The sequence below is a fragment of the Amyelois transitella genome, chromosome 4, assembly GCF_032362555.1.
Source record: "Amyelois transitella isolate CPQ chromosome 4, ilAmyTran1.1, whole genome shotgun sequence".
Taxonomy (NCBI): Eukaryota; Metazoa; Arthropoda; class Insecta; order Lepidoptera; family Pyralidae; genus Amyelois; species Amyelois transitella.
This window is the reverse complement of record NC_083507.1, coordinates 2,675,632-2,699,213: the sequence shown is the minus strand read 5'-3', so window position 1 is coordinate 2,699,213 and position 23,582 is coordinate 2,675,632. Positions and strand designations below refer to the sequence as shown.

The window sequence follows — 23,582 nt, the reverse complement described above, 5'->3', positions numbered from 1 at the left end:
AATTGCTGGGTACATACTTTTCATTTTTTAAAATGAGTAGGTTTTGGCCGCATGAACTATGCTGAAGTGCGTCAGTGCTAGTAAATTAAAATACTAGCAAGTGACACTGACAGCTGATAGTTTGTCATTCAAGCAAAATAGCTAAAAGTTTGTTATTTACATTTTTTTATTATTGTTTTATAACGTGAAGAAGACATAATTTATTTATTTACCTAAACTCATTATCAGGAATGCAAAGTAATTAAAAGGCTGACGTAATAACGATTATAAGAATAAATCAGGTGACGTATTATTTCCAAACTCAACGCACAAATCAGATAAGCTAGTTGACATTTAAATTGTTATTGTTTTACTTCTGTCAGTTCTTCATTAAAATATTTTTATGATAACATGTTTAGCGGGAGACGGGTGTTGCTTGGTGTTTTAGAAGTGAGGAAGATTGCTGTGACTCAAATAAATATAAAGGAGTTTTCAACGACCAAGGTGCATACAAATATGAGTGACAAATTTCGTCTACCTGCCCGCTACGGGACCGGCGAGAAAAGTGTTTGGTTAGCATTCTTTTAACTTATTATGTAATTAGTTTCAGTCCATGACTTTGTTTACATTGATTATATTTTTGTGGCTCCATATTTCGGAATAAATGTTTAATTATCAAATGAAAACTCTTAGGTATTTGTCAGGTATTTATTAATTTTAATATTCATCCATATAAAACAATACAATTTCTAAAAAAAAAATCTGCACCTTCAAGAATTAATATACCTTAAAAAAATTATATTAGATAAAATAATTTCCAGGGTTGAATACATCCAACTGGTAGCTGATATTAAGCCTAAACTCAATCTAGGACAAGGTTTGCCAGACTTCCATGCACCGAGTCATGTCCCAAAAGCCTTAATGGAAGCCACTGATTCAGAAAATCCTTTAATGCATCAATATACTAGGGGATTTGTAAGTATTAAATAGGTATGTTAATTAAATGAATTGTAACATGTGGATCCCAGCACTTATACAAACATGACATTTTTTTTTGTGGATGTTAAAAAGGGATTAAGGAAATAACATTATTCATCTAGTGCAAACTTCAATGTTGGTCTGGTGACAAAAAGGAGCAAAGTGTCCAGATTCATGGTGAAATGGTGCACCCTGGACTTATCTGAGAGGTGAGGATGTAAGTGGGCTTAATGACAGGAATAAGGAGAGAGCTAGAGCATCTCCACTAAAGCAACCTTTACGAAATATTATGATCTTGGGTAAAAATATAGTAATGCTCTACAGCTCCTATAGCATGGCACAAGCGAGGCTGTTTTATCGCGCGAAATACTATAGCTATTTCAGTTTTAATTATGATGTGGAACAGGTCAGCGATAGTTTTTCACGTGATAAAAATGGTGTCACCCTTGCCATGCTTCAGGGGTTGTTTATAACTCATGTTTGAAGCATTTTAAATATTTCAGAACATTTCTTGTGTACTGATATGCTTATTTGCCATGTACATATTTATCAGCATAGAATTACTATGGAGGCCAAACCTTCAGACTGTAATGATAACCCTCATGTTATCATAAAACAGATATGTATTCTAGTTGTCTCGTTGCTTTGTTGATTATTCCATCTCTAGAATATAACTAGCAGAAGGTTTTGCTTGAATTTAAGCTATCTTACGTAGCAAAGTCCAGAGGGAAGAAATATTTCCAATTAGAAAGGTATCTCCTGTTTGGTTTTCTTCCACCCAAAGGTTGACTGGAAGAGATTGCATTAGTGATAAGTCTGCCTTTGTACCATCTCTGTATCTTTTGTATGTTTTACTTTTATTGTGCAATAGTTTATCTATCTTATTTATTGAGCTTTCCAAAACACATTCGATGGTGGGAAATTTCGAATTTATTTAAAGTAAAATAAAAGCCATGGTCACTAATACTTGATTTAAACCTATTCCAAGCTAAAATATTTCACTACTTTTCATTAAAGCATCACTATAAATTGTTTTTTAAGTTTACAATCAAGAGGCCCAGCTTTATAGGATAAAAAGAGCTTATAATTACGATACACATACATATATGACGTAATGTAAAAGGTCTAAAAACGTTACATGCTTTTTCCTTTAGACTTTAACAGTCTGCACAAAAAGAGTAACAGCTGGCATACACTTAATTTTTATTTGCTACCAGTCTAGCATGGAAGTTTGCAATAAATGGTTGTGCGCCCTTTCCCTTTATCTACCTTCTCACACATACATACATATTTATCAGGCTTCCCATGGGGTTAAGAAAGACTATAGCTTTTCACTTTCCATGGTTCATACAGATTTTTGCTTCTGCACTACATAATAATATGTTGCTTTAATTTAGCTGGTGTTTTTTTAGGGACATCCAAGACTGGTACAGAGCCTGTCCAAACTCTATTCCCCTTTGGTTGGTAAAGAGATTGACCCTATGAATGAAATCCTGGTCACTGTTGGAGCATATGAGGCACTGTTTGCAACTATTTTAGGTAGGTATTCACACTGCTTGTTTAACTGAATCTGTGAAAATAAAATACAAATTTTTGCCCATGCTCTGGGGGTCACAGCCAACACCACAGCGCAGTAGGCCGCAGCTTGCCACGGATGTAATATAATCTTTTGAATGAAAAGTGACAGACATGCTTACTATGCTGCGATAATAGACTTCGGATTGATATCGTAATTTTTTTTCGTGATTATTGTTTAACTGTAGTTGAAGTGTCAGGAAATTTTCCGATAAACACCTACTCGTATGTTAAGCTATATATCTTCCAGGTCATGTGGACCATGGAGACGAGGTGATCGTAATTGAGCCTTTCTACGACTGTTACGATCCCATGATACAATGCGCCGGTGGTGTTGCAAAGTTCATTCCTTTGAAACCTGTAAGTACCCTCAATAAACAAGCTTGCATAAAAAGATGTATGAATTGTGAAATATCTATACTTGATTAAATCAGGGATATCCTGGGGAGAGGTCAGTCAAGATGCACTTAACATAGTTTGCATTTAAAAATAAAACTTATATACCCACGTATCTCTGAAAACATTATTTGGTGGCAGCAGTGGGATCGAAGCGAGTCCTTATACATAATATGGTTTCGGATTATGAAAGTTTTGAATATTATATTGGAAACAGATACGCTTTCGAATTTTAACCTTGACCACCGATGTTCTAACGGCAAACAAATAATTCCAGAAAAAAGTTCATGACAACATGACGTCATCAGACTGGATTTTGGACGAGAAAGAGTTAGAGTCCCTATTCAGTGATCGCACGAAGATGTTCATCCTGAACACGCCCCACAATCCCCTGGGGAAGGTGTTCACCAGGCAGGAGTTGGAGAAGATAGCAGACCTGTGCAAGAAGTACAATGTGCTGTGTGTCTCCGATGAAGTGTACGAGTGGATGGTTTTTGAGCCATTGAAACATGTACGGATAGGTAAGGATTTAAACATACATATAAAGTTTATATATTTCTATGTGCTAAGAGTCCTCCCGCTCCGCACTTGGCTTGTTCGTAATTGTTTTCAGTAGTCTTGATTATATACTCTTATTATTACACTTTCATACAGCTGAACTCTATCTACCCCGCATAGGATATAGATGTGATTATATGTATGTATGACGCGTTAACCTTGTGTTTAAACAATTTTCTACCGACAGTTATTCTCCCGTTAACAGGTCATAAAAGTCAGACAAGAAGACTGCTTAATGACCTTCTCCAAGACCATGGTCCAAGGTGAATCCTGGACTCCTCCCTGGAAGGATACAACTGGAACAAAATCCAGCTCGTATCATGGTGACACATTCGGTTGTTTAGATGTGCTTGTTTCCTCACGATAATTTTCCTCAATAGAATATAGCATTGATTGTAATTCTTTGCTGTTTGTCACATTTTTTAAATGTTATTTTCCAGCAACGTTACCCGGCATGTGGGAGCGCACCATCACAATCGGTTCAGCCGGGAAAATGTTCTCAGTAACCGGCTGGAAGGTCGGATGGGCGTACGGCCCGGCCAATTTGCTTAAAAACCTTCAAATTGTGCATCAGAACTGCGTGTATACACATTGTACGCCAATTCAGGTAACACTCCAAAATAAAATAGTTAAGGTAGATAGATAGATAAAACTCTTTATTGCAATAAGAGTAAAACATACAAAACAACACAAAGCAGATATAGATGGTACAAAGGCGGACTTATCGCTAAAGCAATCTCTTCCAGTCAACCTTTGGGTGGAAGGGAACCAAACAGGAGATCGGCGTTGGCGCAGAGCAAGATAAATAAATGTTTGAACATAATAAAATACATACAGGATATATATCTATATATAATACATATAAATACATACAAATACGCATAAATACAGATAAATACATAATAATAACATATACTTAGGATAGAGTAGAAAGATAAGGAGACCTAACGAGATTTTTGAAACTATTAATAGTCTGGGCCTTCCTGATATCGACAGCGCTGACAATCTCCATCCCACTACTAAGCCATCCAGCTGATCGTGGCCTTCATTATTTTCGAGGATATTGCCTCTGTCTACCCCATAAGGGATAAGAACGTGACGTATGGTCTGTTCATAACAGGAAGCGATCGCGCGCGCCATAGAGTTCGAACTCTCCAGATGGAACACGCCGGATTGCTACATGTCCTCCATATCCAAGGAGTTGGTGTCCAAACGTGATGTGCTGAACAGGATACTGAAGGATAACGGGTTCATTACCACGCTACCTGACGGCGGGTACTTCATTATGGCGGATTACACGAAGTTAGGTGAGTTTTTATGTCGATTCCATCTGACCTTTGCACCCTTTGAAGGTTAAACTAACTCATCACTACGCTGTATGCTTAAATCTTTAAAATTACTCAACGGATTTTCATGCGGTTTTTTGTAACAGGTAGAGTGATTCAAGAGGAAGTTTTTTATGTATAATAACATTTATTATTTTGCACCCGTGCGAAGCCGGGGCGGGTCGCTAGTATTGGATAAACGTTATAAGCTGCACTAGATAGACGCGCCTATTCCTGAAGGTGATACTCAAGAGCGCAGACATTCCCAAGTCACTAGTAAATTATGAACTTCTTAAGTGTGTAGAATACCACAAAATATAATTACTACATAAGTATTTCCTGTAGATGTCGCGTAAAATAGGACTAATAAAATATAAGCACATTTATGCTTTCATATTTGTCAGATTCCGTGCTGATTGTATAAATTAAAGGCTTATAACTTGAGAATCTTTCAGTGGCGACATCTTGGAATAGACGTTTCTTTTGGGTGAAATAGTGGCCTGTCACAATCTCTGAATCTGATTCCATCACTAAGCCATTCATCTAAACATAGCCTTTGAATCATTCCATTGAGAAAATATATTTTATTTTAGCAAACAAAATGGACTTGAGCACCGAGCCCGACAAGTACAAAGATTACAAATTCACGAAGAAATTCGCCAAAGAAGCCAGCATAGTTACCATTCCACTCTCAGCATTCTACTCTAAGGAGCACAAACATTTTGGAGAGAATTATGCCAGGTTCTGCTTTATTAAGGTGAGCTATTATTTTTACAAAGTAAACATTAAGTTTCAAATGACCTTGTGACGATATCTACGTCACATGCCATGAGCCAATCATAGCCATGTATTTCCATTGATATAATATGCTATGCCTTCAGCCAATAGAAGCGAAAATTATAAATCGCACAAACAAAGTTTCTACTTGAAGCATAAAGTACCCTGCGCTTATTTCCAGAAAAGGCAACCGGGACTGACGCCAGAAAGATCATGACAATTATTTTATCTTTTTTCAGAAAGACGAAAACTTAGCCTTGACTGGCACACTACTTCAAGAATGGCAAAAGCGCTCACATTTGTAAATAAATTAATTAATTTTACTATCATAAATGTTGATTAAGTTAACAACTTAAATATTATTATATGAATATATTTTTGTTTTTTTTTTTATGGACGTAATATCAAAATAAAACATTTTACAATTTGAAAACGCGTATAATTGTAAAATTCAGCATGATGTATAATTTCTTATTCAAAATAATAACACTCTGGATTTCGACCCTTATGCCGATGTGATTGGGTTGATAATTGATTGTAGGGATCCCAATTTTAGGCGAAGTCTCCACGCAGCCATCGTTTGGCGTCCCGTGTGTCGTTCCCGTAAGTTTTACCGAATCTAAACAATACAATTCATAATTTTAATATAGAAATTTGGCTTTAGTTTTGGAATGTAGGATATTGATATTGTTGTTGGTAATGTGTAGAAAATTATCAACTAACAACAATAAAAATATCTAAGCACGGTCAACCGCACGTCAAATTACCCTGCACAGATATAGATCTGTGCAGGGTATATAGATGCCGTGTTAAGTGCCGTGTGGTTCCCGGCACCAACAGAAAAAATAATAGGACCACTCCATCTTTTTCCCATGAAAGTCTTAAAGGCGGCTAAGGGATCGGCTTGTAAACTTTGAATTCTTTTAAGCAATGGGCTAGCAACTTGTCACTAATCTTTCTCTCGACGCCATAAAAAATATGCCATGCAGCTGAACGTGGCCTTTCAGTATTTTCAAGACTGTTGGCCATGTCTATTTAGAGATTATATGTATGTATGTATGTAATAGGCCAATTTGCGGTGAATTTGAGTAATTTCATACAGTTGACTGTACCTACTTGGATAATATAAAGGAGAAAATTTTGTTTTAGGTACACCCTAGGTGTACCTAAAACAAAATTTCCCACCCTTTTTTCTTAATCAATGTTAATTTGGGATCAACCGTTAGACAACACATTTTATTCCAAATTTTACTGAGATATCTCTATGGCACTAGTGGTTTTTACGGCAAATCTTCACAAAGATACAGTATGTTTGTTTAAAACGAGGAATTTACAAAACTTTAACTATCCCTTCATATGAGGCACATAGATTGAATAGATCTTCAGAAGTGAAATATGAAGAATAGTGTCATTTAAAATCAACAAACAATCTGCATCTCCTTTTAAAAATAATATAGAAGACTAGCTGTGCCCGCGACTTCGTCCGCGTGGAATATTTATTTTGGGCATCATTGAAGCCCTCAAGGATGAATAATTTTCCCCGTTTTTTTCACATATTTCATTATTTCTTTGCCCATATAGTTGCAGCGTGATGTTATATATCCCAAAGCCTTCCTCGATATATGGTATATTCAACGCAAAAAAAGTAGTTCCTGAGAGTTCCGCGTTCAAACAAACGAAACTCTTCAGCTTTATAATATTAGTATAGATTTGCAGCCATTGAGAAGATTATACTTAAGTAAACATATTCCACCTGAACATGGCGCCTGGCACGTGTCCCGCGTAGTTAGGCAGCATTCCGACGTGCTTGTGATACAGCTCCGTGGGGTTGATAGACAGCGGCGGGTCGGGTCTGGAATGAGGGGATAGGTGGAGTTTAAAATGAGGAATAAACTAGGATCCGTGGACGTGACCTTTTTATTTGCTTTGCTTTGCCAAAAGAAAGTTGATATTTTTTTTATTTATTTATAATTCTACCAAGGCAAAAGCGAATGGGACTAGTGGGATAGACGGAAACCTTGCAATGAATGATACATTCAAGAAACCTTCACGAGACATGCTCAATTATATTCTTGTTCAGTTTACAATAAAGCAATATTTCCAAACTTTCAAGCAGAGTTATTTACGAACTTTATGAGCATAATGATATGTTGTCCCTCATCTTTCTATCAGCATTTTCAAGACTGTCTACCCCGCAAGGGATATAGCCGTGATTATATGAATGTATGTCCTCCATCTCTTTCTATCTCAGAGGTTACTCAAAGACATAAATGAAAGAGAAGTTAGGACAATAGTCTTGTGATCAATCCGATGACCCCGTCATCTGTCAACTCGAGTGTATACTAAACATAAATTTATCTTACCCAAACTCTGTAATTTTATTCATGTCACTGCCAAAACCTCTGAAAATGACCAAAAAAAAAACACACTCAACACACAATATACACATTTATTTACAAAATCTCAGATCAGCATTTTGACCATATAAGGTCCCTCAAGATGGTAACCGATCTTGGCGTAATAATTCCTAGTGCCGACACCGGATATGACCGCCATCTTGTCTGACCCGTGTTCCTCGCGAGCAATCCTCTCCGCTTCCTCCATTAGCAACATGCCGAAGCCTTGGTGTTGGAATTTTGTGGGATCACGGGCGTTCACCTGAAACATTAAACCAATTAATATATGTATGAAATCTAGAAATCTTTATACATACATTCATATAATGACTATATCCCTTGCGGGGTAGACAGAACCAACAGTCTCGAAAAAACTGAAAAACAACATTAAGCTGTATGGCTTCATGATGGAATTGAGATTCAAATAGTGACAGGCTGCTAGCCCATCACCTACAAGAGGAATCCCAAGTTTATAAAGCCTATCCTTTAATCGCCTTTTACGACATCCATGGGAAAGAGGTAAAGAGGCCGACCACACGGCATAATAACCACTCCATCTCATTCCCATGGATGTCGTAAAAGGCGACTAAGGGATAGGCTTACAAACTTGGGATTCTTTTTTAGACGATGGGCTAGTAATTCTATTGTTATGCCAAATAGCTGAACGTGGCCTATCAGTCTTTTCAAGACTGTTGGCTCTGTCTACCCCGCAAGGGATATAGACGTGACCATATGTATGTATGTATGTGTGTACTCACAGGCACAACAGATCCGTACACGTGGAGCTCCCGCACTATGCTGCACTGTTTGAAGTTTGCATCGGGCCCGGGTTTCAACTCCGGCCTGTAAGTGTCCTCGGCACACTTCCTCAGTCTGAGCAAACCCACCAGAATGTCCTGGTCAGGATCTTCGTAGGATAGGAACGTCTCCCAACCTCCGTTAGCGACATAATCGCGTCTTATCAGTTCTACCTGAAAGAGGTATCAAAAATATAAATTTTCAGGAATTTACTTCTTTAACAATTTTTTTTTTTGTCTTTGATCATATAATTATATATACAGTTTGTCTCTATTCTATATGGTATTTTAGTTTACTAATTTATTCTCCACTTCGAAATCAGCATAGGTAACAATTTAACTCAAAACAATACAATAGGTCCTCTTACACCTTGAGTTTAGATAATTTTGACAAAAAAGTAAAAAGTTATCCTAAAAACATCTTATAGCTTAAAGCAGTTAATGTTTTTATAGATTTTGGAGAAAAATAAAGAATTTATTTTTGAATAGAATTGAATTTTGAGCTGTAAAAAGACAAATAAAAAAAAATTAAAAAAAAAAAAATTACACCCACCTCATAAGGGCGCACCCTGTTGTGTATCTCTTGTATGCCAACTTCCCTAGTTCTGACGTCCCTGCAGTCCGTGCCCAGGTCTGCCATGCGAGCTAACGCTAACTCCCTAAGGTTGCCATGTTCCACCCCAGACGAAACTAGAGGCATGGGAATGTCCCTTTGTACTCTGAAAAATTGAAATTTACTGTAGTGGTTGTGAAAAACATAATGATGAAATCATATTTCTTTTTGATAGGTATAGGACATACATACATAAAATCACGCCTCTTTCCCGGAGGGGTAGGCAGAGACTACCTCTATCCACTTGCCACGATCTCTGCATACTTCCTTCGCTTCATCCACATTCATAACTCTCTTCATGCTCTCTAATATCTGTCCATAAGTTGCCACCAGCCTATATTCCAGAATTCTTAGTGAAAAACAACAAAAAAAAAATTCTTCAATTCAATATAATTACCTGTAAACCCTAGTCCACGGTGGCACCAAGGCCAACACTTTCGCAATCAAATCAACCAAGGTTGATGGTGGGTAACTCCTGTACCTTCCCGTCTTCCACAGCTCATAAAGGCCTGTGCCTCTGATCACCAAAGTTGGGTATATTTTAAGACCATCTGCCCGAAAAGCGGGGTTCTCAAAGAACTCTATAAACTGTTCCACATCTCTCTCAAAATCCACATTAGGAAGATCAGGCATCATGTGTGCAACTATCTGGAAATTAAAAGTATAAAATTATGTTATAAAAAACTGTTAAAACTAAATCTTGCATCTGTGAAAAGGGGTGAGTATTGTATCCTTTTTCCTCTTGGCTTTAGTCCTGGTTGCATCCAGGAGAGAGTGCCTGGGGTATGCCTTTGACCATGGATCCTGGATTGGAAAGAAAAGTTTTTACACTTCTGAATACTAATGGATGTTCTTACAGTAAAGGAAAACAGAATGAGGAAACCTGCACATTCAGGCAACTGTAAACAGACAAATATAAACATGATCGATCCAAATCTGTTTTCTGTGAGGCAACACACAAAAAAACTACTAAGTAATTCTTTACTAGATTTGAGACCAAATTGCTACCAAAAAAGGATCAATTTGCTTTGATCAATCAATGGGATCAGAGATTATTTAAACACTACTATTTCTATTGTTATACCTTATAGCCAGCATCCTTAGCTAAATTGAAGTTCTCACAAACAGCTTTGACTGTGTGACCTCTGTTTGTGTCCCTTGCAATATCCTCATATACAGACTGCACTCCAATTTCTAATCTGAAATGTAATATTAAAGTATTTCATAAAGCAGATTTTTATCATTTTTACATTAACTGTTTATGAATCTACAATGAATTATGTTTATTGCTTCAACCAGTAACTATTATAAACAAAAATCATTTTCAAAACTGTGCAAGAGGTCCTTAAAAGTCACAAACATTTGATTTTTGTATTCTGCTTATTTACCAACTCAAACTTTACCTGGTGCATCCGTAATTAAGCATGTCACTCATATGCCTCTGAAGGCAGTAGTCAGGTCGAGTCTCGATTGTGATACCAATACACTTGGTCTTGGCTCTCTCAGAATATTTCACTGCCTCTGCAACACAGCTTGACGTGTGACCTGAGAGTGCATCGTGTAGATTCCTGCAAATTAAAAAATGACATGTAGATGATTAGTACATACAGAGATATAAACAGTAAAATAAGAATAGTTAGTGTTTTATATTAAGAATGTGAAAAAATTACCTTATAAAATAATCTCTATAATCTTCAGGTAGGCTCATAAACGTGCCTCCCATCACGATGAACTCAACTTTATCCACACTGTGTCCCAATTGCTTCAGCTGTTCAACTCTATGACGGGTTTGAAGATACGGATTATAGCGCGCGCGAATAGCCCTCATAGATGTTGGCTCATAGCCTGTATAACTCTGGGTTGAATATTCAAAATCGGAATCCGGTCCACCAGGGCAATAGACACAGATGTTTCCAGTGAAGTTTATATGCGGACATCTGTGTGGTTTGCACATAACCGCGACTACTGCAATACCCGAAGCTGTACGAATAGGTTTCGCTTTCAATTTCGGCAACAAGATACTTTTGGCATCTGAAGGGACAGCCGCGATGATATCCACGAGCCTAGGAGACGTGCTCATCCCATATTTTGATGAAATCCTCGTCTTCATTTTGTTGAGGTTAACATCCTTGCCAATGCGATGAGCAGTCAACAACTCTTGAATGATCTCGGATATCACTATCACCATCTTCTCCTCCTTGGACAAGTTTGGTAGCGGCTTCTTTTTCGTCATTATTTAGATTTTTTTTATATTTTATTTTAAAAAATGCAATACGACTCAGGAAATTGTGTAGCGTATATTGATTGACAAAATCAACAGTTCAACACTGACACTTACGTTTACTTTTTGACAATGACTAATTCTACCTTTTTCTAATATTTTTAGCCGCGATAAATATATAAACACATACTACATTAAATGGTAAAATATATTTTAATAACGCGACTGTAAGGAGGGAAGGTAAGTATGTTTTTGCACGTATTCACTCAGACTGAGCACCCTTGCTACGATGGTAATGAATGATAACGTTCATATGGCACGACTTTTATTCTTGAAATTAGGTTATTGATTGATCTTAAACTTAACTGTGACTGAAGCCACTCTTGCCACTAGGTACTTACTTGACTACGTTAACTGGCGCCCATTCAGTGCTCTGTCTTCTTCGGTAATTAGACGAGAAGTCACACAGCGCAGAGTTTGTAAGCTTCTTAGATGATTCACCAAACCGCTGGAAGCCATAGGGCACATGACCAGCGAAACCTGTGGATCACAAAGATGAATATTGTGCACAAAATATCGGTCCAGAAGAATGCCTATACCTAAATACGGACCTATGTTGGCGAGCTAAGCCAAGGGAACTTCGTCTGGTCATTACCTTTCTAGTTATATACCGTTTGGTTGGGCTTTCGATTATAAACCTATTAAATAAATATTTATCAACTTACGAACGGATTGAGAAGGATTATACCCCCATATCTGATTTCTTACAAATGAGGCGTGTATTTTTCCATACGACATGGGAATCAAAGAAAACTATGTTCCTACAAATGCATTAAAATATTATACAAAAGTACAACGAAGATGACACTTTGCCATGACCTGACAAAATAGTGACAAAACTATCTCAAAACTATTATAAAAAAGATAAGGAACCAAAAAGGTTTACTTCTGGCGGCGTTATACCTAAGTAACTACCTACTCAAGGTTGTTTTTTTTAATTTGTTTGCTTTGTAGGAATTCTCTCTAGTTATGGTAGGTAAATATTCCTTTTGAATCAATTGACAAAGTTAGAGACCAGACAATGTGGAGAGTGTGTAGAAACGCGGAGGCCCTGGTAACCACATCCTGACAGTAAAGCTGTGGAGAAACTTATCACCTTTCTTTATAAATTTATCCGGGTTGGCGTCTTCCATGAAGTAGGGACTGACGGAATGTGTTGCTGGCGATAGCTTGGGCTCATCCATAGGTAGATCCCTCAGGATTCCGGCACATTCTGGCCTCACCACAACCAAGGGCAGCTTGAACTCCGCTGTAGCCGACTATGCAAAGAACATTTAAGAATGCGGTGAGAGTGGTAGAAGTTTGATCGTAATTTGTAGCTTTTTCCATAATCCTCTCAATAATCTGGTTCAGGCAAAGTTTCTCTCAACATAGAAACTCTCTCTAACTAACAGGTCAATCGTATGTATGTTTACTGCTGTATAGTTGTGGAGAAGAGTCATATTTCATTATTTTTAGTAAGGTACTTTTTGGCTCTATACTCTTTGACTGTAAAACACTGCATGCATCTCTAATGTTGATGTCGTGCATTTTCCATTAAATAACCATCCTTTTTCCCGTTCAACCACATTAACTTTAACATCTATCATCATTTTCTTCTCATTCAATTCTTCTTTCACATTTCAAGCTCTTCTCTCTTCATTCATCCACTTTCTTTCTTGCTTTCTCCTCATCTTCATCATACACGAATACTTCCATCATGGTTTTATTAATAGCACTTACAAATCTATCGACGAGGTCCCAAGGCTGACCTTTGCCAGCCTGAAGGTCTACCACCCTTTCCAGTTGGTTTCTAGCTGCTCTCTGGTTAAGTTGTAGCCTCTGGAATTCCGATAGGGCTTCGGTCGCCGCCACTGTGTATCGCTGGCCGAACTGAGCGTTTAGTCGAGGTAGAAATCCTGGTTACATAAATATAAAATCACATCTGGTAGGCAGCTGGTAGTCGCACTCAGTAGGTACTTAAATATCACTAAAGCTGGATGAAACTCGAAGATAGTGAACACGAAGGAAATATTGGTTAATAAGTACTTAATGTAACTCTCGGGACTCGGGTTAAAAGTTTTGTTATACATTCTCAAGTTACATACATAATTATTGTAAACTATTGTTAATTATACCCATTTGTAATTAATTGTACGTTTCTATTATAAAATGAAATTTACCTACGCCCACTTATCCAAACCTGGCGCCAACATAAGGGCCAGAAATTATTTACTCTCGGCTAATAGCTTTATTATGAACGTAATCGTAGGTACTCGAGAACATTCTACAGTGCAATTAATATTTTAAAAAACTCCTAGCGGTTTCCGAGAAAAGCTATTAACGGGAAAACATACAAACATATTTTACCCAAAATATGTATAGGTACTTAGGTACTAAGTTTTAAGGCAAAACTTCTGCCGTCGACGGCGTTCTAATATCTAAAATCTGAGATAAAGGTCATAAAGGTACGTAGTTTTTTACCTGGACCGTTATATCAGGGTCAGTTAACATTTATAAAATAGGTTTTTTCAAATCCTAATCTATTTCTGACCTAAAAATTAAACCATACCGCGTCCAATGGACTTAGATAGAAGGGACTTTCTAAATTTATTACATACATGATGATGATTTAAAAAATACTGAAGAGCAAAATGGAATTATGTGTCGAGAAGTGAATATCGGTCATAACACTCATAATATCTAAGGATACACTTGAGAAGACGCAATAATCTAAGAGAAAATAATAAAATCTCTTATTTGCATACAAATCCTGAGTTACTTAATAATGGAGGGACTGACTAAAAGATAACGTATCAACAGCCTAAACTTCTGAACCTAAAGAGATGATTTGCCAGGTATAATTCTTAAGAAGTTAAAAGATCACTTCAATTCATGCTATTGACGGATTAATTCGATACTGACCAAGCGCACCAAAACACACTCTATATAAAAGTACTATGGTAACTCTATAACCAAGATATATCCGAGTCGTCTGGACTAGTCTCGTAAAGAACTCTCTAGAATATTGTTTCCGCATTGTACCGACATTTCCCTTTAATATTCAATTAACACGACCAACATGTTGAATGTTATATTGCCGTGTGAAGATTAAGGTAGATATTATTAAAAAGTTAAGCTCCATGTGCAATTTCTATAATTTATTGAATTGTAAAGGCGGTATAATCTATACTTATAAAGCTGAAGAGTTTGTTTGTTTAAAAGCGCTAATCTCAGGAAGTACTGGTTCGAATTGAAAATTCTTTTTGCGTTGAATACTAGACCATTTATGGAGGAAGGCTATAGGCTAACAGTGGCTAGCTTATAACATCACGCTGCAACTTTTAGGAGCGAAGAAATAATGGAAAATGTGAAAATGCTTCAATGATGTCAAAATTAACTATTCCACGCCGACGAAGTCGCGGGCACAGCTAGTCAATGATATGCAACAACATTTACGATGAGCATCGGTTAGTACTCAGATTATTCTACTTACATAGATATCTTACTTAGAAAAAAGACATGGATAACATCGCATACGCTCGCATCACCAACTTATTAAAAAAATTAACAACATTTAACATAGGTCACATATAGACAGAAAAACATGACACGTTAAACTTCTAAACACCCCTTTTTGGTCAGAAAGTTCAATAATAATCAACAATGAATCATTGATTTACAAAATGCCGCTACTCCAATGGAGACATTCGATATGTTTACCTACGCATGTGTAGGTACAGTGTACTCATTTCAAATCGAACATTCCCAGGAAACTGAGGCATACCTCAGACAAACCGGCTCAGGTCGAACTGGTGCCTGACTCACTGACTGAACCACTGGGGCGGCCTTTGTCTAGATTTTCTTATTCAACTAACCGATTCCATCCTAAATCGTAGTAGGTATACGACAAATATTTTTGTACGTATTTATAACCTAGAACAACTACCTAAATTTTCTTCTAATACATACATATAATCACGTCTATATCCCTTGCGGGGTAGACAGAGCCAACAGTCTTGAAAAGACTGATAGGCCACGTTCAGCTGTTTGGCTTTATGATGGAATTGAGATTCACATAGTGACAGGTTGCTAGCCTATCGCCTAAAAGGAGAATCTCAAGTTTATAAGCCTTTCCCTTAGTCGCCTTTTACGACATCCATGGGAACGAGATGGAGTGGTCCTATTCTTTTTTTTATTGGTGCCGGGAACCACACGGCACTGTCGGGCACCATTCTTCTAATACCTTTACTATAATCTAAGAAACAGATTTATCATTAGGCCGAGCAGCTGAGCGTGACCTTTCGGTCTTTTAATGACAGTTGGCTCTGTCTGCCCCGCGGGGTAATAGACGTGATTATATATTATGTTACGTGAAAATAGATTTAAGACAAGGTAACATCCTCACCTCCCTAGAGAGGAGACCGTGGTGCGCCTTTGAACATGATCCTGAATTGGATGAGTCAGGTTTTTACACGAAGCGACTACTACTCAGCTCCGCAACCTTTATAGATTAAGCACAAGATTTTCAGTGAAAATAGTAGAAGGAGAAATAATATGTTACACCGAACAAAGGTAAGAGAGCGAGTATGCGTTAATATCTTTTACACAAAAGTGCTAAACTTCATTTTAAGAATTAATTGTTGAACATAACTTTGTATGATACTTTATTAATGTAATGTACTTCCACCAATACTGGGAAAACGCTTAATGTAAACGCTTTTTTTATTGTTAATAAGTACCTACGATCGTTCAAAACACCATATATTTTATATTTATTATTTTTATTTATATTGTGCCGTGTGGTACACGGGACCAATACAAAAAAAGAATAGGACCACTCCATTTCTTTTCCATGAATGTCGTAAAAGGTGACTAAGGGATAGGCTTACAAACTTGTGATTCTTTTTTAGGCGATGGGCTAGCAACCTGTCACTATTTGAACCTCAATTCTATCATTAAGCCAAATAGCTGAACGTGGCCATTCAGTCTTTTCAAGACTGGTGGCTCTGTCTGCCCCGCAAGGGATATAAACGTGACCATATGTATGTATATATTTTATAAATAGTGGTACTTACCCTCATACCCTGGCATCATGGGATGTTTATACACTGGATCCCCATTTCTGAATCTTGCGTTCACCACGTCGATGTCAGTTTGTGGCGGTCGGAATATCTGGAACAAAAAGTGATTTCTTCTTTCACTGGTCACAAGAGATAGAACCATCTTTGTGTTGCACAAAGTCCATTGATGGAGAAAGATCTTACTCGATAATTTCCATCGGAATAATTTTTAATCGAGCTGCATCCGTTTTCTACTTGCAACAAGCAAGAATAAGGTCGTTGGTTCATTAGTTGGGCGTCGTCAAATGCGATCGTGCGAGTGTCAACACGTAAGTGATCCTAATTTGTTACTTTATATATGTATTTCTTTTATATTTAGTGTGTATCTTGCTTACAAGATATAAAAAGAAAAACATATGAACATATGAACTAAATATAAAAGAAATACATATATAAAGTAACAAATTAGGATCACTTACGTGTTGACAATACTTAATTGTATACTGCTTGTAATATATGTATGTATTTTGTATGTAGTACTTAGCTTTAAATATGCATGTGCACTTTGTCGCACCACCCGCTAAAAGTTTTTCTGTTTGTTCAGCTGGAAGACTGGTATAGAATGTCAAACGGCAATAAGTCCGCCTTTTGTACATACATAAATACATACATATAGTCACGTCTATATCCCTTGCGGGATAGACAGAACCAATAGTCTTGAAAAGACTGATTGGCCAAATTCAGCTTTTTAGCTTAATGGTAGAATTGAGATTCAAATAGTAACAGGTTGCTTACCCATCGCCTAAAAATGAATCCCAAGTTTGTAAGCCTATCCTTTAGTCGCCTTTTATGACATCCATGGGAAAGAGATGGAGTGGTCCTATTCTTTTTGTATCTATTGGTGCCGGGAACTACACGGCACTGCCGCCTTTAGTAAATTTGTAATTAGTGCAAGAAATTTTAAATAAATAAGATAAAACGTGGTTTGGCCATCATTTCAGTAGTTATTCGTAAAGCTGCTTCTTCCTCAAGACCTTACTCAGGGTCGGCCTTCCTTGTTCTTCCTTTCCACACCTGACGATCTTTAGCTAAAGATACATCTTCTTCCTCCTGGCTTTAATCCCGGTTGCATCCTCACCACTATGGAGAGGAGCCCGGGGTATGCCTCAATTGTTTTTTGTATTGGTGCCGGGAACCACACGGCACAAATAAAAAGAAGTTTGAAAAAAGATCTACATATTTATATAGTTTTTTATCATTACCTGGAAGTCATCAGCAGTCCTATCGGACAGCACCAGTCGCTCCGAATGTTGCACGCTAGGGTCCAACAGGATCTTGTGCGTCGTTGAGCCATATGTGTCGCCGATGCGGTATTTGTATTCTGGACAATGGCCGGTATATCTGAATAATATAATTTTATACTTAAATTTAAGAACAAGGAGAGTGTGGAGGGAAAGGTCGGAGTGGGAAGACCTAGACGAACGTATCTTGATCAAATTATCCTTAATTTGATCAAGATACGTTCGTCCTGGTAAAGGGTCAGGTCAAAAGTACCCGAAACCGCCGAGCTTGCATGAAGAGAGTTATGAATGTGGATGAAGCGAAGGAAATATGCAGAGATCGTGGCAAGTGGAAAGAGGTAGTCTCTGCCTACCCCTCCGGGAAAGAGGCGTGATTTTATGTATGTATGTATGTATTTAAGAACATTAAAACTTCTTGGTAGATTCATCTTTATAAGTAATGTAAGACAGGATCTTACATGAGAATCAAAAATATATAAAATCTCTTCCGTCCAAGTAGTAGCTCACTGACTGACAGAAAAGTAGTAGTTATAGCCAAACCTACTTGGCGAAGGTAACTAAAATTAGGCCCCAAAGACCCAATGATTCTTCTGCAAACTGTAAAAAGGGAAAATTTTCTACCAGACCTATATTGATGGTTATATTCTTTTTATGATGGGTGTCGAATCGTTAAGGTGAATTAAGGTTCAAATCCTATCAAAGGCAATAGGAACAGCTACATTCAAGAAGTGCTTTAACAAGATCCGATATTTGCAAAGGTTGCGGAAGTATGACGGAAGTAGCTTCGTGTTAAATCTGACTTACCCAATCTCTTACCCGTGCTCTTCAACAGACAGATCAGGATGATGATGTAGGTAAATATTCTATACCTGTGGTGATGACACAAAGATTGATGACGACTGACCAAGCATACTTACCCAGGTATATAATGTGGTTGCGCTATACTGACTAAATCCAACGCCATCCTGACCCGCTATGCCGAAAAGGGTTTGTAATGTAATTCGAGTGTTAATATCAACTCATAATTTGGATAAGATTTTAATGAGTTAACCTTTTGTTCTTACTTGAATGTAGCGATTTGACAAATTGGTTGTTATGAAGTGTATGACATACTTGGGCGACGGTGTCAAGGTACGGTAAGGTACGTAGGATTATTTCAACCTTTTTGTTGAATAACATATTACATAACAATCAAATCGAGGAGGACCAAAATGTCCAAGAGCCCCGCAAGCCCATTGGTTAAGGATACTAAACCAATGAACTTGTTATGTGGTAAGATGTAGTGTCGAGAATACCTCCGCGAAAGAGGTATGATATTGACTTCGTATGAACTCACACGGTGCCAGGAGATATCTGGGCTACTTCTCTCTCTCTCATCTCTGCGTGTTCTCGGTTGGACCCCCCACAGAAGTTTACGGGGCTTGGGGTCTGCCTTCCTTCCGACTTTTTTCTTTCCGATTGATTCGGCTTTCTTCGTCCTCGGATTTCATTGGATCGCATGTCATCTTTTGCGACGTCCAGCCATGATCTTTTGTGATACTCCACACATCCAACGCAGCATGTTTATTTCCGTGATACGCAGGTTTTGCTTGTGCCGCTGCAGCACAGGCCACGTCTCGCTGCCATACAACAGGACAGGCCTAATGATGGATTTATAGACCTGCCCTTTTAGCCTTACCGGCATACCTGGGCCACCTCCCATTCACCAATCAAGGCGAGTTGGCACGGCTATCTCCTGAGCCCACCGTACTTTCACACCCTCTACCAGCTTGATCAGGAAAATATAAACAAATGTAGGTCATAAAAATTTTTAATAAAAATAAATGGAATAAATGTATACGGGACAAATGACACAGTATAAAAAATAGATACAATTTCTGTAACAAATAAATGGGGATATCTCGGAAACAAGTTACAATTTTCGAACGCAGTTATAGGCAACAGTGCATAATATTTCATATCAGACAAATTGGTAAAATCACAGGGTTAACATTGTGACATTGTTTTGTCTTATTCTTTTCTTATCTTTTGGAACGGAAAAAACCAAGAGCAAATCCAACGGACAGGAGCTAGAATTATACAAAATCTTCCAATCCAATTTTCTGAGAACCATACTTATTATCACTAATAAAGCCAAGTTCATACGACAGATAACATTTATTATTACTTTAGCGCAATCAATGTTACTGGCAATGACTAAATTTAGACTTTTCACTAGTTACATTCGGACCTATGCCTTTTACCTATTCATACATAAAATCACGCCTCTATCACGAACGAGTAGGTAGAGTACATCTTGCCATTTTTCAAGATCCCTGCATACTCCTTTTGCTTCATCCACAGTCACAACTCTCTTCATCGCTATTTAAGTTGAACTTATTTGATTGGACAACATTAAACAACCCTGAGAGCTCCCAAGCATTGATATGGAGAGTGCGAAAAGGAACATGTAGAGATGAGAGAGAAAATCTTCAACAAGGAAAGTAAGAAACGAAAATATATTCTTATTTCTGCAAATTGTCCAAACTTATTAAGTATACACTTCATTTTTTATATTATGTAGATAAATGATCACATTATTCGTATTGACCTATGTGACAGTAACATTAAAATTATAAATTAATAGGTGCCTACTTTCAATAACAGTTATATATAAGATGAGTACAACTTCAGTGTCATTCGCATAATTTTATTCGACGCCAATCATGGCTCTCTCATTAAAGTTACTGCTGATCGCGTTGTGTTTAGTAACAATCAAATGTGAATATCCATTTCCTGAGTATACAGCATTTACCAGTGGTCATGAAACATGTTTAAGCAATTGCACTAAATATACAAATGAGTATGCTTGCATAGTAGATAGTAACAATAAGTTAGATTATTGCAGCCCGAACCAGCACAGAAGACGCTTGGTCAAGAAAGCTTTCACACTGGAGAATGGACCGTGCAAAACGCCTTGTACTTGGAACTCAGGCTACTCAGGCTACACTTGTGACAACTATTGGGGAAAGAGTAACGACTATTGCGACACCAAAGAATGGGAATATATCCAATCTTACACTCACCTAGGCAATGAGTGTATCGGTACATGTGAGAAACATGATGGTCGCTCATATTACTGGTGTTACGATTTAGCCAAGCACGATCATTTTTGTTCGCCACTAAGAGTAGATGAAATAGGCCAATATATTAGCAGTCAGATGAAAAAGATACGGGACTCTTTCGACCAGAAACGGACAACATGCAGAAGCATAATGAACATAATAAGTAGGAAGCGAAGACAGACTCCACCTATGTTTAGTACTTTCGACAGCCGAACTCCGGGACAAATATTAGTTTACGCTAGTGCCCTGATTGCTCTGGGTTCTGTAGGTCGTTTGGTATCAGAAAGGCGGCCAAATGATGATGTTTATCGGTACGCATATCTCAACCCTTCATCTCCGAACGATCCTATTCTCCCTCTAATGATTTCAGCTCGTGTCACTCCTGATGTTCTCAACCGTATCCCACCTAGAGGAGAGTCAAACAGTATTCCAGACACAGCTGTGGCTAACATAAACAGAATGGGAAGACACACAAATCGCCCTGATAACAATAACGATGAGAATGGGCATTTGATTGCATATCAGAACGGGGGTCCTAGCGAAGTATATAATTTTGCACCTCAACCACGATCCCTGAACAGGGGTATAGTCGTAGGTGTCCCAGAAATACGACTATCGGATTGGAGAAGGTCTGAAGACAGTATTAATAATTGGGTACGGCGTGGTAACGGATGGGTCGATATTACCGTAGTCGTCATCTACGACGATTATCAGAGAAACCCTAGGCCTATTGGATTTGGTCAGCATTTAGTGTTTTATTATCGAAACAACACAGTTCGTTACGAATGTGATGACTTCTATTCTAATGATCCTTTGGCTCCTCCAAGCTTGCATGATGAGCTTCTATAAAATGTAAATTCAAATGTTGGATGCCTTTAGATTTTTCCATATTCATAGTTATTTTTCATTTAATAGGTACGTACTTACATATTTTTATCTAAAGCTATAAGTATGGTTTACTAGTCGCCATAACTAAAGATGTGTAATTATGTGTATTGTTAGTATACTCGTTATCTAAAATATATATTTTAATTGAATTAAATTTTGCAAATAATTTTATTGTTCACAATCAAAACAATTTTGATGTTGTTATAACAGATTTTTTTGAATAAAATATGATTTGGAACATAATTATTATATTTCCATCCATCCATCGTACACAAGTACTTACTAAATTGCAATAGAAAGTACTACCTAAATATACTGGTAAAGTGTAACCCTACGATAGTGTTGCTACGCGCGTTGTTGATAAACGAATGAATGATCCATCATTCACTGGTTCTCGTGTTTTGGTCATTCACTGAACCACTTGTAGATTCAATTCCGTTCGTTCCGTTACCGCCATATTGGATTCACCAGTGGTGGCGTTCAGACTTGTGGTTGGTGGCGCTCCGCGGCAAGTGACAGATAAACGAAAGAAGTTCTAACTTCCATCAACTATGTGACAAGAAAGTGAATTTAATTGTTCAATATATCAAAAACTATAAAGTGGTAAACTTATTGATATAACCAAACGAACTTTGTGTGTTTCAAACTTATCCATTCGTGACTTCGCCGACTCGAAATGCATGCATTCCGCTGAGATTGTTGAACTTATGTTTTTTTTTCGTAAAGCCTTTTTGATTCTTATCAAGTATTGTTTATTGGGATTAACCATTGACTATGAACTTGTAATATCTTTAATCAAACTGTGTTGTGCTCTAACTTAAATTTTACTTCGTAAAAGTCAGCTTTAATATTTACGAGGATTGCCGAAATATTCAAGGTAAGATTCGTATGTAACATTTTATGCCTGCTTAATTTTTATGCTCCAAATAAAATTTTGTAATATGCAGTTTCAATGCGACACATAATTTCATTTTGAAATAAAAAAAGTTCCGAACATTTAATGTAAATTTTCGAGATATGGACCGATCGAACTTCTATTTGTTTATAAATACCAACCTACCCATTGATGATCTGTTACAGTTCAGAAATAATCTAATTGCTGTTTAATGTGAACCGTTCCCGAGGGATTTGGTGAACGATTGAGTACAGCACTATTTTACTCCTACTAGGTAGTAACATGTTAAGTTTTATTATATCCCATAAAGGTGGTGGTCGCATTGAAAAGTTTTCAGTCTCATAAGAGTTGCATTCCAATAACACTTTTTGGATTATAAAAAACATCGTCTATTAAAGGATGCAGGTAAGGAACAAATGACACATCAGGTTTCCTGCCCATTGATCCCGCATTAAAATTCCTTAATTTTTTGCATTATGTACCTACCTATTGTCGGATTTTCTTAAATTGCAATTGTCGATATCTTTACATAAAACATTATCAAATTGATTATGATAAAAAGTAATTGGTTCTTTGCATTCATTATCATGTTTATTGACATAATTTTAAACATGATCATCAGTGAACTGGAAGTTTTCTTTGATGATGTCACTTTTATTATTGTGATCACATAATTT

General features: G+C 37.3%; 5 protein-coding genes across 7 annotated transcripts in view; 3 read left to right on the top strand and 2 right to left on the bottom strand.

Annotated features, from left to right (window-relative positions):
- Positions 1 to 121: 121 nt before the first annotated feature.
- On the top strand, positions 122 to 6,020 carry LOC106129425 (kynurenine aminotransferase). Of its 3 annotated transcripts, XM_013327983.2 has the most exons (10): positions 122 to 281; positions 399 to 551; positions 801 to 954; positions 2,370 to 2,496; positions 2,783 to 2,892; positions 3,206 to 3,449; positions 3,927 to 4,093; positions 4,607 to 4,793; positions 5,405 to 5,568; positions 5,828 to 6,020. In XM_013327983.2, the coding sequence occupies exons 2-10, from the start codon at positions 496 to 498 to the stop codon at positions 5,891 to 5,893; spliced, it is 1,275 nt and encodes a 424-aa protein (XP_013183437.1). In that variant the 5' UTR covers positions 122 to 281; positions 399 to 495; the 3' UTR covers positions 5,894 to 6,020. The 3 variants fall into 3 exon arrangements, with proteins under 3 accessions (XP_013183437.1, XP_013183436.1, XP_060810269.1); XM_013327982.2 differs by lacking the exon at positions 122 to 281 and having other exon boundaries at positions 291 to 551; XM_060954286.1 differs by lacking the exons at positions 122 to 281; positions 399 to 551 and having other exon boundaries at positions 836 to 969.
- A 10-nt stretch (positions 6,021 to 6,030) lies between these two features.
- On the bottom strand, positions 6,031 to 18,982 carry LOC106129426 (CIMIP2 protein GA14893). Its single transcript, XM_013327984.2, has 8 exons — positions 18,936 to 18,982; positions 17,980 to 18,118; positions 16,733 to 16,829; positions 13,398 to 13,573; positions 12,772 to 12,934; positions 12,017 to 12,155; positions 7,342 to 7,440; positions 6,031 to 6,207 (listed from the first exon to the last, which is right to left on the bottom strand). The coding sequence occupies exons 1-8, from the start codon at positions 18,980 to 18,982 to the stop codon at positions 6,141 to 6,143; spliced, it is 927 nt and encodes a 308-aa protein (XP_013183438.1). The 3' UTR covers positions 6,031 to 6,140.
- LOC106129424 (elongator complex protein 3) lies at positions 8,021 to 11,722 on the bottom strand. The gene is made up of 7 exons (XM_013327981.2): positions 11,065 to 11,722; positions 10,798 to 10,962; positions 10,479 to 10,593; positions 9,792 to 10,042; positions 9,335 to 9,500; positions 8,743 to 8,955; positions 8,021 to 8,246 (listed from the first exon to the last, which is right to left on the bottom strand). Exons 1-7 carry the CDS (start codon positions 11,625 to 11,627, stop codon positions 8,052 to 8,054), a joined length of 1,668 nt encoding a protein of 555 aa, XP_013183435.1. The 5' UTR covers positions 11,628 to 11,722; the 3' UTR covers positions 8,021 to 8,051.
- Positions 18,983 to 20,685: 1,703 nt separating the features above from the next.
- On the top strand, positions 20,686 to 22,253 carry LOC106129384 (uncharacterized). The gene has a single exon (XM_013327927.2). It carries the CDS (start codon positions 20,724 to 20,726, stop codon positions 21,969 to 21,971), a length of 1,248 nt encoding a protein of 415 aa, XP_013183381.1. The 5' UTR covers positions 20,686 to 20,723; the 3' UTR covers positions 21,972 to 22,253.
- Positions 22,254 to 22,382: 129 nt separating this feature from the next.
- LOC106129383 (hybrid signal transduction histidine kinase A) overlaps positions 22,383 to 23,582 on the top strand; it is a 53,973-nt gene continuing 52,773 nt past the window's right edge. The window contains exon 1 of the mRNA XM_013327925.2: positions 22,383 to 22,887. The gene's annotated coding sequence lies outside the window, so the exon portion shown is untranslated. The remainder of the gene's footprint in view (positions 22,888 to 23,582) is intronic.

Excerpts from the sequence above, each read along its gene's own strand:
- LOC106129425 (XM_013327982.2), top strand. The coding sequence starts at position 391 with ATGTTTAGCGGGAGACGGGTGTTGCTTGGTGTTTTAGAAGTGAGGAAG. Across the intron at positions 4,094-4,606 it reads CACATTGTACGCCAATTCAG|GAAGCGATCGCGCGCGCCAT; the intron begins GTAACACTCCAA and ends TGTTCATAACAG. Across the intron at positions 5,569-5,827 it reads CCAGGTTCTGCTTTATTAAG|AAAGACGAAAACTTAGCCTT; the intron begins GTGAGCTATTAT and ends ATCTTTTTTCAG.
- LOC106129424 (XM_013327981.2), bottom strand. The coding sequence starts at position 11,627 with ATGACGAAAAAGAAGCCGCTACCAAACTTGTCCAAGGAGGAGAAGATG. Across the intron at positions 10,963-11,064 it reads TATAGAGATTATTTTATAAG|GAATCTACACGATGCACTCT; the intron begins GTAATTTTTTCA and ends TTTAATTTGCAG. Across the intron at positions 10,594-10,797 it reads CTTAATTACGGATGCACCAG|ATTAGAAATTGGAGTGCAGT; the intron begins GTAAAGTTTGAG and ends ATTACATTTCAG.
- LOC106129426 (XM_013327984.2), bottom strand. The coding sequence starts at position 18,982 with ATGGCGTTGGATTTAGTCAGTATAGCGCAACCACATTATATACCTGG. Across the intron at positions 18,119-18,935 it reads CAACCACATTATATACCTGG|ATATACCGGCCATTGTCCAG; the intron begins GTAAGTATGCTT and ends TATATTATTCAG. Across the intron at positions 13,574-16,732 it reads CATGATGCCAGGGTATGAGG|GATTTCTACCTCGACTAAAC; the intron begins GTAAGTACCACT and ends TTATGTAACCAG.
- LOC106129384 (XM_013327927.2), top strand. The coding sequence starts at position 20,724 with ATGGCTCTCTCATTAAAGTTACTGCTGATCGCGTTGTGTTTAGTAACA.